This window comes from Nomascus leucogenys, chromosome 11, assembly GCF_006542625.1.
Source record: "Nomascus leucogenys isolate Asia chromosome 11, Asia_NLE_v1, whole genome shotgun sequence".
In the NCBI taxonomy this organism is placed as follows: Eukaryota; Metazoa; Chordata; class Mammalia; order Primates; family Hylobatidae; genus Nomascus; species Nomascus leucogenys.
The window spans coordinates 57,262,590-57,276,302 of record NC_044391.1 but is presented as its reverse complement, the minus strand read 5'-3'; the positions used below and the strand labels follow the sequence as shown (position 1 = coordinate 57,276,302).

Below are 13,713 nucleotides of genomic sequence, written 5' to 3'. Positions count from 1 at the left end.
GTGGATGGAAACCAGAAAATAGCTTCATGGAGGTCAAATTTAAGTTTTTAGGGATAACAGAGTTCGAAAAAGAGGAAAGTGAGCAAAGATTCAGGGAAAGAAAGCAGAAATGAGCATAAAGGAAAAGGCAGGAAGATATGGTAAAGACAGGAAAACAACTGAAAAATGACAGTCACTTTAGGTAGTGTATAGGACTAATAACAGATACAGCAGAGAAAGTTGAGGTGACTTTTTGAGCCAGTAACTGATAAAACCAGTCTTATGCTTAAGGAGGATTCACCTGGCAGTGGTAGGGAGAAGTAAATGCTGGAGGGAAAAGACTGGAGGCAGAAGGCCAGTTAAGAGGTTCTTGCAATAGACGAGGTGGATGACAATGAGGGCCTGAGCCAGGAGAGTGACAGTGGAAACAGAAAGCCTATTAGCCAACATTTTAAGCTAGAACTTGAAGTTGCTACTGACCCCAATCTTCCCAGGCAAGTGGCAGGCCATGCCAGGTGAAAATAATTTAAAATGCTATGCTATTTCAAATAAAGCTTTCCTGAAACAGAATTAAGAAAAAGTGAGCTCAGCCAAATCCATGTTGAGTTTAGCACCATCACTACGCTTCGGGCCTTGTGCTCTCACCAAGGCACTCAGCCAACTGTGGAAAAGAAATATACACAGGAGACTCAAGAAACATCTTATTAATACAGTATTTATTTGTCTTTTCTCTGTCAAACCCTGAGCCAACCACATTTCCCAGGCTGCCTGGGGAGGTATAGGAAAAGGAACACACAGGGCCCACCAGACACGGGAGAACTATGGGAGGTGGAGACGGCTCCTTCACATGGCGAAGAGGATGAGAAAGGCCACCATCAGACAAAAGAGCCCCATGGCCTCCGAGAGGGCAAAGCCCAGAATGGCGTAGGAGAAGAGCTGTTGCTTCAGAGAAGGGTTCCTGGGAGAAGGAGAGAAGACTGAATTTCTAGTTCACACAAAGAAATGGATAAATATCTAAGATGGGCTCAGGGAGAATTCCCCTCTTCAAGATTATCTTACATAATAAAGAAGCTTTTAGGGTAACACCATCATGCCCAAATTCTTGCCCTGATTCCCCAAAGGCTCTATAGGAACTGAATGAAGGGGGAGCAGACAATCTAAAATCCTGTAACATGGTCCAGGTATAATCATGACCTTCACTAATGGTTCACCCATCTCATTACCACAAATTAAGACCTCTTGGCCTAGACACTTAATATCCAGGGCCCAAATAGGATGGAAGAGGCATCCAGAGTGGAAGGGTCTATCTAGAGCAGTGTTTTCAAACTTTAACCAGAACTCCAATATAGAAAACATCTAAAAGTCAAACTGCAATGGTACAAAAGTAGTGGGGAAATTTTAACGGCTTGGTCTCCTCTTTATTCTCTAAGACAGTCTCTGGGGCATAACCTCAGAATCCTAAGGATTAATGGAACACAATTAGAACACCGCTCTTCTAGGAGACAAGAGAGTAAGAGGGACAGATTATGTTCTCTCATTTCAAATAGTCAAAAGATTTGGGGCTTTAAGAAACTACAAATGGGCTGGGTGCAGTGGCTCACCCCTGTAATCCCAGCACTTTGGGAGGCCAAGGCAGGCGGATCACTTGAAGCCAGAAGTTGGAGACCAGCCTGGCCAACATGGTGAAACCCTGTCTCTACTAAAAATACAAAAATTAGGCCAGGCGCGGTGGCTCACGCCTGTAATCTCAGCACTTTGGGAGGCCGAGATGAGTAGATCGCTTGAGGTCAGGAGTTCGAGACCAGCCTGGCCAACATGGTGAAATCCTGTCTCTACTGAAAATACAAAAATTGCTGGGCGCGGTGGCTCATGCCTGTAATCCTAGCACTTTGGGAGGCTGAAGCGGGCAGATCACGAGGTCAGGAAATCAAGACCATCCTAGCTAATACGGTGAAACCCCGTCTCTACTAAAAATACAAAAAATTAGCCGGGCATGGTGGCAGGTGCTTGTAGTCCCAGCTACTCGGGAGGCTGAGGCAGGAGAACGGCGTGAACCCGGGAGGCGGAGGATGCAGTGATCCAAGACTGCAGCCACTGCACTCCAGCCTGGGCGACAGAGCGAGACTCTGTCTCAAAAAAAAAAGAAAAAAAAAATACAAAAATTAGCTGGGGGTAGTGGTGCATGCCTGTAATCTCAGCTACTTGGGAGGCTGAGGCAAGAGAATCGCTTGAACTCGGGAGGCGGAGGTTGGAGTGGGCCAAGATTACACAGTTGCACTCCAGCCTGGGTGACAGAGCCAGACTCTGTCTCAAAAAAAAAAAAAAAAAATTTAAAAAAAAAAAATAATTAGCCGGGCATGGTGGTGGGCACCTGTAATCCCAGCTAGTTGGGAGGCTGAGGAAGGAGAATCATTTGAACCCGGGAGGCAGAGATTGCAGTGGGCTGAGATTGTGCCACTGCACTTCAGTCTGGGAGACAGCAAGACTGTCTCAAAAAAAAAAAAAAAAAAAGAAGTTACAAATGGTCTATGGGGTTTATGAGTTGAAGTAGTATGGATAAAGGACTCCCAGTGTTGAAGGCCCATATATAATCTGTATTTCCCTTACTCTGATACCTCCAGAAGTCTTGATGGGTAAGGTAAATCGACACCAACATTTAACAGAATAGTGAATAAAGCAGCAGTCAGACTTCTTGTTTAATACAAATTCTTAAAAAGAACTCTATTTCCCAAAAGACATTAAGAGAACTTGCTGGTCTCTAGAGGATTAATTTAGTTTTAACTTTGAGTTATCCAGAGCTGGGAGTACTAAACAGTCCCGGGCGTCAGAAACCAGGGGCTGGCTGCAGTGCCAGTTTTCCCAGGAGTGACAGAGGGAAATTCCCAGAGATGGGGAAAAATAGCAGTAAAGCCACTATGTTCACTGAGTCTCTAGAACAGGGAAGGTAAACTTTTTCTGTAAAGGGCCACATTGTAAATAATTTTAGGTTTTGTGGGCCGCATATAGTCTCTTTTGCTTTAAAACAAAAATGAAGCCTTTTAAAAATGTGAAACTATTTTTTTTTTTTTTTGAGATGGAGTTTCACTCTTTCGCCCAGGCTGGAGTGCAGTGGCGTGATCTCTACTCACTGCAACCTCCGCCTCCTGGGTTCAAGTGATTTTCCTGCCTCAGCCTCCTGAGTAGCTGGGATTACAGGCATCTGCCACCACGCCTGGCTAATTTTTGTATTTTTAGTAGAGAAGGGGTTTCACCATGTTGGCCAGGGTAGTCTCGAACTCCTGACCTCGTGATCCGGCTGCCTCGGCCTCCCAAAGTGCTGGGATTATAGGCGTAAGGCACCACACCCGGCCATAAAATTATTTTTAGCTCAATCATACAAAACCAGGCTATGGGCCAGATTTGGCCCTTAGGCCTTAGTTAGCCAACACATGCTCTAGACCAAAGCTGTTCATGAAACTTTCTTCAATGACACAATGATATAAACATTCTATATATATATATATATATATATATATTTTTTTTTTTTTTTTGAGATATAGTCTCACTTTGTTGCCCAGACTGGAATGCAGTGGCACCATCTTGGCTCACTATAACCTTTGTCTCCCGGGTTCAAGCAATTCTCCTGTTTCATCCTCCCAAGTAGCTGGGACTACAGGCGCCCACTACAGTGCCTGGCTAATTTTTGTATTTTTAGTAGAGACACGGTTTCACCATATTGACCCGGCTGGTCTCAAACTCCTGACGTCAGGTGATCCACTCGCCTTGACCTCCCAAAGTGCAGGATTACAGGCATGAACCACCTCGCCCAGCTTATATTTGTTTTTCTTTTTTTTTTTTCCCCAAAGTCTCACTCTGTCACCTAGGCTGGAGTACAGTGGCATGATCTCGGCTCACAGCTCACTGCAACCTCCACCTCCCGGGTTCAAGCGATTCTCCTGCCTCAGCCTCCTGAATAGCTGGGATTATAGGCACACGCCCCCCACACTCAGGTAATTTTTGTATTTTTAGTAGAGATGGGGTTTCGCCATGTTGGCCAGGCTGGTCTGGAACTCCTGACCTCAAGTGATCCGCCTGCCCCGGCCTCCCAAAGTGCTGGGATTAGTGAGCCACTGTGCCCAGCCAAACATTCTATATTTGCATTGTTGAATATGGTAGCCTCTAGCCACATCTGGCTACTGAGCATTCTAAATATGGTTAGCGTGACTGAAGAACTGAAAACCTAAACTATGTATTTTTAATTAATTAAAACTAAAATTCAGGTCAAGCACGGTGGCTCACGCCTGTAATCCTGGCAGTTTTGCAGGCTGAGGCAGGTGGATCACTTGAGGTCAGGAGTTCGAGACCAGCTTGGCCAATATGGCGAAACCCCATCTCTACTAAAACCACAAAAATTAGGTGGGCGTCATTGTGCGCGCCTGTAATCCCAGCTACTTGGGAGGCTGAGGCACAAGAATCGCTTGGACCCAGAGGCAGAGGTGGCAGTGAGCTGAGATTGCGCCACTGCACTCCAGCCTGGGCGACAGAGCGTTACTGTATCAAAACAAACAAACAAACAAACAACATGTAGCTAGTGGCTACAGTGTGGAATAGTATATTTCTAGACCCCCAAATATTTTCTGACCTTTGGAAAGCATATCAGATAACCAGTGGAGGGTCCAACTTATCTTACCTGGCATAACCAATGATGAGGCTCCCAAACACAGTCCCAATCCCAGCCCCAGAGCCAGCCACCCCAACTGTGGCAGCCCCAGCTCCAATGAACTTGGCTGCTGTGTCGATGTCCCTTGAAATGGCACTGGTTTGGAAGCTGCGGCTAGAGACAAGTGAGGTAAGGGGACGTGAGACTGCCAAGCTGCTGAGGCTCTGTGAAAAAAAGGCAGGTAGAAGGTAAAGTTTTTTGCTTTGGTAACTTTTGTACCATTTAAAACCTTTAAGCTGCCAAATCCCATTGTTTCTCCCCCAAACAGAAAATTGTTTTAATGCCCTAAAATGCTGGCAGGTAGAACCTTTTAACGTAGGATGTAGACTTCAAACGCCTTTAAGATTCAGGTGTGGTCAAGAAGTTTAAGACTGAGGTCTTAGTCTATTCTTGCTGTCCCAAGGAGATCATCTTCCTAGGACTAAATGCTTCCAACTGAAGTCAGTAGACTAGGCCAAGTAATACCAGTTAGCAGCAGTGCACAAGGGCATGTGCTGCCAGTGGCAAAAGCTGGAGCACTATAGCAAACAGCATATTAAGTGTCCTCCATCTCCACCTAAAGCCCATGGCCTTGGCCATTCATGAATTTTAGCCTGTGATGACTGTCCTCAGCACTCTACCTCCTGGTTCTGGCAGGTAACCCTCCTGACCCATCACCCCCAAAACCACAGTCCCAACTCCACCGGTAAGGTACCTCATCTGTCAGTATCTCCGGTCGTTTCAGCACCACTGCAGATAGCGGACGGCTCAGCAGCTGTGAGGTGCTCTTGACCTAGCAGGAATGACATACAGGGGCAGGAAGGTCAAGGAAGACTGAAGAGGAGTTTCAGAACTATGCCATGTTGTTAAATCATCAGACAAGATTTTCTTTCCTCTGATGGCCTTTCCATCTTCACACGTACGTTAGAATTTTGGATCATTCTTCCTTTTAGCAAAGTCTAAATTAAAGAACCACACCATTTCTCTTCTCAGACTTTGCTTTAAGGAAAGAAAGTCTGCTTACTTTTGGGCCATAAAGGAGCATCCAACCTTGCTGTATCCTTTTATAGCTCTTGAGAACGAGAAGAAATCTAAGCCTCAGAAGCATTTGCCTTACTCAACAAGGGAAATATATACAGATGCTCCTCAACTTACCACAGGGTTATGTGCCAATAAATCCATCATACTTTGAAAAACCATTTAATACTGCTAACCTACCAAACACCATAGTCTGGCCTAGCCTAGCCTTCAATGTGCTCAAAAAGCTTACATTACCTTACAGTTAGGTGAAATCACCTAGCAACACAGTACACTGTAGAGTACTGGTTTACCCTTGTGATTGGGCAGGTGACTGGGAGCTGTGGGTTGCTGCTGAGTATTGCAACAGAGTATTGTACCACACATTGCTAGCTTGGGAAAAGATAAAGATTCCTAATTCGAAGTATGATTTCTCTTTTTTTTTGAGACGGAGTCTTGCTCCATCGCCAGGCTGGAATGCAGTGGCGTGATCTCGGCTCGGCTCACTACAACCTCCACCTCCCAGGTTCAAGCAATTCTCCTGCCTCAGCCTCCCAAGTAGCTGGGACTACAGGCGCCCGCAACCACGCCCAGCTAATTTTTGTATTTTTAGTAGAGAGAGGTTTTCACCATATTGGCCAGGCTGGTTTTGAATTCCTGACCTCAGGTGATCTACCCACCTCGGCCTCCCAAGGTGCTGGGATTACAGGCATGAGCCACCACGCCCAGCCCAAAGTATGGTTTCTAATGAATGCATATCATTTTTGCATCATCATAAAGTTAAAAAAAAAAAATCTTAAGTCAAATCATCTAAAGTTGGGGGACATCTGTATGGGTAATGGTCAGCCCACAAGAAAGAAGCCAGTAACTTTCCCTGAACACATCCTTTTGGAAAATAGGAACAAAGATTCATGCTCAAAATTCACCACCTTCTGGTAGCCTTTTCTGACTAACCCCAAGACAGTGACACCAAAACAGACACACGGTGATTAATAGCCAGGGCTTTAGGCATCAGATAAAGTGAGATTCAAATCTTAATTCTATTATCAGCAGTGTACTCTCAGGATAAGTCACTTAAACCTTTCTAAGCCTGTATTCTCATTTATGAAATCAAAATATCATCTCTTGGGGTTGATTTGAAGAGTAAATGAGCTTATGTATACCAATTAGTAAACTCAGTGCTAAGGCACATGGTAAATGCTCAATAAATGGTACTCCTTTTTATTTGTGAATGAACCAACCGCCTCCTCTAGCTACTATTTTAAAAATTTCTTCCATACTGTTGTTTCTGAGTCAAATACTTTTCCAATGTGTACTTATGTAAATTTTAGCTTCCTATCCAAATTTAAGTCTCAGAATGAACTCCTTAGATATGGCTCACTCAGGACAAGATCCTATACACAGTGCATACTCAGTCCAAGTTATGCAATCTACTTATGTTTACCACTCTGGATGGCCAGTTTACATGACATATAGTTTCAGGAGTAGGAATAACTTGATCTTAGTCTAGATTCTCATCTCTATTCTTCTCCTAAGATGGCTGGGTAAGAATTAACTGGCCACAGCCAGGCGTGGTGGCTCATGCCTATCATAACAGCAATTTAGAAGGCCAAGGAGGGTGGATCACCTGAGGTCAGGAGTTCAAGACCAGCCTGATCAACATGGAGAAACCCTGTCTCTACTTGGATCCCGAGGTCAGGAGTTTGAGACCAGCCCGGCCAACATGGTGTAACCCCATCTCTACTAAAAATACAAAAGTTAGCTGAGTGTGGTGGCAGGTGCCTGTAACCCCAGCTACTTGGGAGTCTGAGGCAGGAGAATTGCTTGAACCCAGGAGGTGGAGGTCGTGGTGGATCACGCCATTGCAGCCTGGGCAACAAGAGTGAAACTGTCTCAAAAAAAAAAAAAAAAAAATTAACTGGCTGCCAAGGGATACGGGGCAGGAGAGTATCTAGCAAGCACTCACTCTCTCCTGTTAGGCAATCATAGCAGAGGGCCTTCCCTCCCCAAGAATCTTTCTTACTTATTTATTTTTTGAGACAGAGTCTTGCTCTGACGCCCAGGCTGGAGTGCAGTGGTGCGATCTTGGCTCACTGCAACCTCTACCTCCTGGGTTCAAGCTATTCTGTTGCCTCAGCCTCCTGAGTAGCTGGGATTACAGGCGCCTGCCACCATGCCCAACTGGTTTTCGTATTTTTAGTAGAGATGGGGTTTCGCCATGTTGGCCAGGCTGGTTTTGAACTCCTGGCCTCAAGTGATCTGCCCGCCTGGACCTCCTCTCCCCGAGCCTTGCTGTGAAGAACAAGGTCTGATGGAAAGAGAGAGACAAGATGTCTCTCCTTTAAAACTCTCCCAGAAAAGCAGGTACTCACCAAGGAGGGAGTGGAGACGAACTTGGAGCAGGCGAACATTTTCAGGGGGTGAGGGGCTGTGGCAGGAGAGCTGGAATTACAGAAGCAGTATTGTAAACACTCTCCTTATTCACTAAACTACATCCTTATTCGCAGAAAAGGGGCCCTAGAAAGCTTAACTGGCCCAGAAAACAGTGACTGACCTTAAGTCATCGGCAGAAATAGAATGAAAACCCTGAAGTCATGACTTCTTCCAGAAACCCCATACAGCTCCCAAGATTTCCTTATAACCAAGTGACTTCCCCTGGTGTGAACAAGTGAATACTTGGGTTCAGGTAAGACCTGTTACCCATTTCCATAGCCTCATGATTTGCAGTTGCCACAGGAATTTTCCCAGAGTGTCTTTTGCCTAAGTTTTCCTTAGTTTTTATTCAAAAGGAACCCTTCTCAAGACTTCATCATCTGGACCTTTAAAAGTTGCCCTTTAGGCTGCGCGCGTGGTTCACACCTGTAATCCCAGCACTTTGGGAGGCTGAGATGGACGGATCACGAGATCAGGAGTTCAAGAACAGCCTGACCACCATGGTGAAACCCCATCTCTATTAAAAATACAAAAATTAGCCAGGTGTGGTAGCGCGCACCTGTAATCCCAGCTACTCAGGAAGCTGAGGCAGGAGAATTGCTTGAACCCAGGAGGCGGAGGTTGCAGTAAGCCAAGACCATGCCACTGCACTCCAGCCTGGGTGACAGAGCGAGACCCCGTCTCAAAACAAACAAACAAACAAAAAGTTGCCCTTTAGAGTGTTTGTAGTTTTGGGAGATATTTGTTGAAGGCCAAGACACTGGAAAGTCTCCAACAATCTCTTTGCTGATCCCTGGAAGCATCTGATTCCTCAAAATACTTCAATTTCCTGTATTAATAAGTGAGGAAGATCAAGGGGGAATTCTGCTATTAGTCTACCTAAAAGGTATTAGTGGCTGGGCACAGTGGCTCATGCCTGTAATCCCAGCACTTTGGGAGGCTGAGGCGGGCGGATCACGAGGTCAGGAGTTCGAGACCAGGCTGACCAACACGGAGAAACCCCGTCTCTACTGAAAATACAAAATTAGTCGGGCGTGGTAGTGCATGCCTGTAATCCCGGCTACTCAGGAGGCTGAGGCAGGGGAATTGCTTGAATCCGGGAGGCAGAGGCTGTGGTGAGCCAAGATTGTGCCATTGTACTCCAGCCTGGGCAACAAGAGGGAAACTCCGTCTCAAAAAAAAAAAAAAAAAAAGTATTAAATTGTGTCTCCCCAAGATCTAAAGAAGACCTGACACCCTATAGGTATCTAAGTTGGTAGAAGTGAACTTACCTGAAACAGAAGGTGAGTTAAAAACCTAAAGGCAGGGTTTCTCCAAGTGAAGTGAGAAGCCCATCTGAACCGGAATTATCTGGGTGGTGTACGTATTAAAAAATGCATATTCTTGGGTCCAACTTGGACCTTCCTGGTCAAGATCCTGGGGGATCTAGGTTCAGTGGCTCACTCCTGTAATCCCAACACTTTGAGAAGCTGGGGCGGAAAGATAACTTGAAGCCAGGAGTTTGAGACCAGCCTGGGCAAACATCAAGACCTCATCTCTACAAAAAATAAAGTTAGCCAGGTGAGGTGGAAGTGCACCTGTAGTCCCAGCTACTCCAGAAGCTGAAGCAGGAGGACTGCTTGAGCCCAGGAGCTGGAGGCTTCAGTGAGCTATGATCACACCACTGTACTCCAGTATGGGCAACAACGTGAAACTCCGTCTATAAACAAACAAAAAAGATCTCTGGGAATAAGGCTCAAGTGCCCTGTATTTCAAACAAGTTTCCCAGACGATTATTAGATATACTTAACGCAAGAGCGTGACCTTAAACCTAGTCTTGAAACTGCGGTAGTGGTAGAGAATAGACTTGAACTTGGATCTTTAAAGTTACATGCTTTCTAATAGGTCACGGGCTGAAATACTCAGTGAATGCTTAGGCCTATTAAATGCCACTTCATTAAATGAACAGAACTCAGATTGTCCCAGGTTAAAACACTTCTGAATCCAAGATCTTAATTGCTCTTAATTTATTTTTTGCCCAGGCTAGTGTGGAACTCCTGGCATCAAACGATCTTCCCACCTTGGCCTCCCAGTGTTGGGATTACAGGTGTTAGCCACCACACCCAGCCTTAATTACTTTTAAGTTAATGGATGTCTTCAACTCTTGTCCTATCTAGAACTCTGATTTTTGCCTATATGTAACTCTAACCCAATTTTGCTGCCGTACTATTCAGGTTTTCTTGGGTCAAAATCCAATAGTTCTTTAAGGCTTTTAGGAAAAGAAGAGGTGGTTTTTTTCTAAGGGAATTATACCTTATTATCATCTTTGTAAAATGCAGCTCTTAGGGGGATTAAGTATGTTCATTTACAAATTAACATACATAAAGAGTTTAATGTGGTGCTGGCATGTAGTAAACCCACAACAAGGGGTGGCAATTAAGGGATCCCACCATTGGCTATCTAACCATGGCAAGTCTGCAATTGTTAGCCTACAACTTGGGCAAAGACACTATCCAGAATCAGGACTCCAAAATCATCACGGGCTTTTTCCTCAGTGTAGATGAGTCACAGGAGTGGTAACTTAACTATTCCTTTCCTTAAACCTTCTTTTCCTTGTAACAGCAGAATCTGGGGAGGTTAATTAATCCTTGACGGGAAAGCTAGCACGCAGGGACTCATGCTGGCCCCACTAGCTTGGCCTTACCCCACCTTTCTGGGCCTGCTGCCTCAACAGAAACCCTCATCTCTAGCCCACTACTTGTGACTTTTCCAACTTCACCAGCGTGCCAGGATGCGAGAAAGGTACTGGTAAATAACTAGTGATTCCAAAGCAACCAGCCTCTCTCTTCTGCCTTAGCTACCCCAAGCCACAACCTAACGGGAGGCGATGTTTTGGCTTTTTTTCCCACTTCTTCCATGTTCAAGGTTTACTTTTTAAATTGGGTGGTGCTGACTAGAGGGATTGGTGACTTTAGACGATCCATTATCTCCATGGCTCGGAGCACCTGAGGTCCTGGGGCCTAAAGTCTGGAGATTTCAGAATAAAGAAGGCACAAGTCAGGATGAGAAGAGAAAGCAGAGATAGGAGGGGAGAGCCTGGGGGTTGTGACAATCTGAAAGGGCCAGAGGGCGAGAAAAGCGTGTCTGTAGGGGCTGGGTGGAACAGGTAAAAAGCAGCACTCCAGGATCTAACTTTGGCTAGCTCCAAGGCACCCTCCCCCTACGAGACATCCAAGATGGCGCCAGGCCCGCGCGGTTGGGGGTCACCGGCAAGCGGAAGAGCCAGCTCTAAGGCGAAGGGATAGCAGGAGCCAGGAAGGGCGAGAGGACCAGGGTGGGAGCACGCAAGGTAAGCGCCTCGAAGCTTTCGCGCGAGGTGAGGTGTCCCGCGCGCGTGCGCGGCGCACAGCGGGCACTAGGCCCCAAGGCCTTACCTGCTCCCACTGCAGAGAAGACGGAGAGGGGCGGAGCAGCGGGAAGAGCGAAAGGAAGGCTCAGCGCATGCGTGACCCGGGCCAACGAGTCTCTCAGCCACGGATAGAGTGATTGCAACATACAGGATCAGCTCAGGCATCACAGCGCCGCCTGCCAGGGCTGTGGCGGTATCCGGCCGGTTGCTCCACCTGGCGTTCGAGAGGAGAAACTACAGGGAGCGCCGACTGTGCAGAAATGAGGCCAGCTCCGCGGAGTAAGCCGATCCGTAACGTGGCCTGCAGTTTGGTCTGTACCGCGTTTGGGATCTCGGACTTGCGTCCCCTTTCCGAGCATGCGCAGTCGTCACACTGCCAAAACAAAACTCCTACTCAGAATTCAGTGTTAACATACAGTCGGGATTGGGGTTCAGTGCCTAAAATGCAGCAGGAGGAAGATTGTGGGAGTCCTGCTTTCTGTCGCGCCGGGACCCTGGCATCACTGGATGGCAAACCGGCTCAATGGGCGAATAGTCAGCAAAATGCCGCAGCTGCTTCTGGTGGCTTCGCCCTTTCCCCCTCTCCCCGTTTCCTCCTTTCCATTCCGGTGATAAACCATGAGAAAAGCAGCATCAGCGAGCCAGAAGATAGGGCTAAATATGATCCGAATCTCTCTTTCCTGGTTCCTGGGACAGTCTAGGAATAACGGGCACCTGCGACCCGCTGTAAGGTTGCGAGGTCACTCCAGGCTTGCCCGAGCCTCTGCTCAGGTTTCAACTACGCGAGTGGGGATAAGCAGCGCCCCCCTCCCGCCCCCATGCTCTCCTGAACGTCCGTTTTCTCTCCCCTTTCGCTCGCCCTTCCCCTGATGGAAGGAGGTGGGGGGGCTTCCTGGTCCTCATCTTTCCTAGGCCTTCTTGTCTCCCAGACAGGACCTGCCCTGCCCTTTGGAACAGGGCGACAAGGCCTATCCAGTTCCAAACCCCTGCCGTCCCTGCATCGTGCTTGAATGCAGCACGAGAAAGACGGGAAAAACTCACCAAACCCCATAAAAAATAAAAAGAAAGCCGCGGCTGTAAATAAAGGCAAATCCGCCACCCTCTGAGGGGCCGTTTGTCCTCCCCTCTTTGGCCCCGTCCTTCCCGCCGCCCCCTCCTGGCTCCCGGGCCCCGCAGCGCCCCGGCCCCGAGCTCCTCCATTTAATCGGATTTGGGAGAAGGGGAGGATAAATCACGGCAGCAGCTTTACGGTCCCAGAGGAGAGGCGAGCCGCAGCCAGGCACACCCCGGCCGGCGATAAAAACCGCCGCTGAAAGCCCACGGAGCAATTTCCCGGGACCCCGAGCGACGCCATTACAGGAATGTAATTTTGCCCGGATGAGGCCCCGAGTTTAATTATCCTCGCGGAGGAATTTCAATGCGGCCAATCCATCTTACAGGCGGGCGGCAGAGGGATTTATATGGGCCCGTTATTTCACACCGATCCTCCATCTGCATTTTTATGGCCCTGAGCTCCTGAAACGGAGGGGAAGGAGTGGGGAGAAATAGGAGAAGCGGGCGAGAAGAGGAGGGTGGTAGACTGCCTGTCTTTCCTAAATTCACGTTTCCAGCTCCATTAGGATTCCCACAGGTTCCTCTGAAATCGCCAAATCTCCAGTTCTAGTTGTTGATTGCGCCCCGAGCGGGCAGGTACGTGGGAAATGGAACTGGGATCCTTGGGAATCAATCAACAGGTATTTATCTAGTACCAAGTGGTGCCAGGCACTGTGGAGATGCTGTTAGGAGAAAGACAGGCTAGCAAAGACACAAGTTTATCCCCTGAGGTCTCCAGACATCTCCATTCTCACCAAAACGGAATTCTTTTAAGCTGTCAGCTTCATCCTCAGTGGCAGAGAAAGTCCACGGTTCTTAGGAGCCACCACCCCCAAACGGCTGTTGCAGCTGTTGTGACAATTTAGACACTCAGATATGGCTAACAATCCCAGAGGAGGATCAGAGAAGGGGCCTGGGAGGAAGCTAAAGCTGGCTCTTTCCAAAAGTTGTTACAGCCTGCGATGTTTAACACTCCCTTACCCTCATAGAATAATGGCTTCTGCGTTCAGACAAATCTGGGTTCCCAAATCGCTGTGTGACCTTGAGCTAGCTGTTTAGACCCCTCTAAATCTATTTCCTCTTATGTAAATTGGGAAGAATAATAGTACTTATCACACAGCCAATA

At 47.3% G+C, this 13,713-nt stretch overlaps 1 protein-coding gene across 3 annotated transcripts; it reads right to left on the bottom strand.

Moving 5' to 3' along the window:
- Positions 1-674: 674 nt before the first annotated feature.
- On the bottom strand, positions 675-12,862 carry ATP5MC2 (ATP synthase membrane subunit c locus 2). 3 transcript variants are annotated; one of them, XM_004089621.3, is made up of 5 exons: positions 11,521-12,862; positions 8,047-8,116; positions 5,373-5,450; positions 4,649-4,842; positions 675-937 (listed from the first exon to the last, which is right to left on the bottom strand). In XM_004089621.3, exons 1-5 carry the CDS (start codon positions 11,658-11,660, stop codon positions 823-825), a joined length of 597 nt encoding a protein of 198 aa, XP_004089669.1. In that variant the 5' UTR covers positions 11,661-12,862; the 3' UTR covers positions 675-822. The 3 variants fall into 3 exon arrangements, with proteins under 3 accessions (XP_004089669.1, XP_030678383.1, XP_030678382.1); XM_030822523.1 differs by lacking the exon at positions 11,521-12,862 and adding an exon at positions 9,379-11,509; XM_030822522.1 differs by lacking the exon at positions 11,521-12,862 and adding an exon at positions 9,156-9,267.
- Between the last annotated feature and the right edge of the window lie 851 nt (positions 12,863-13,713).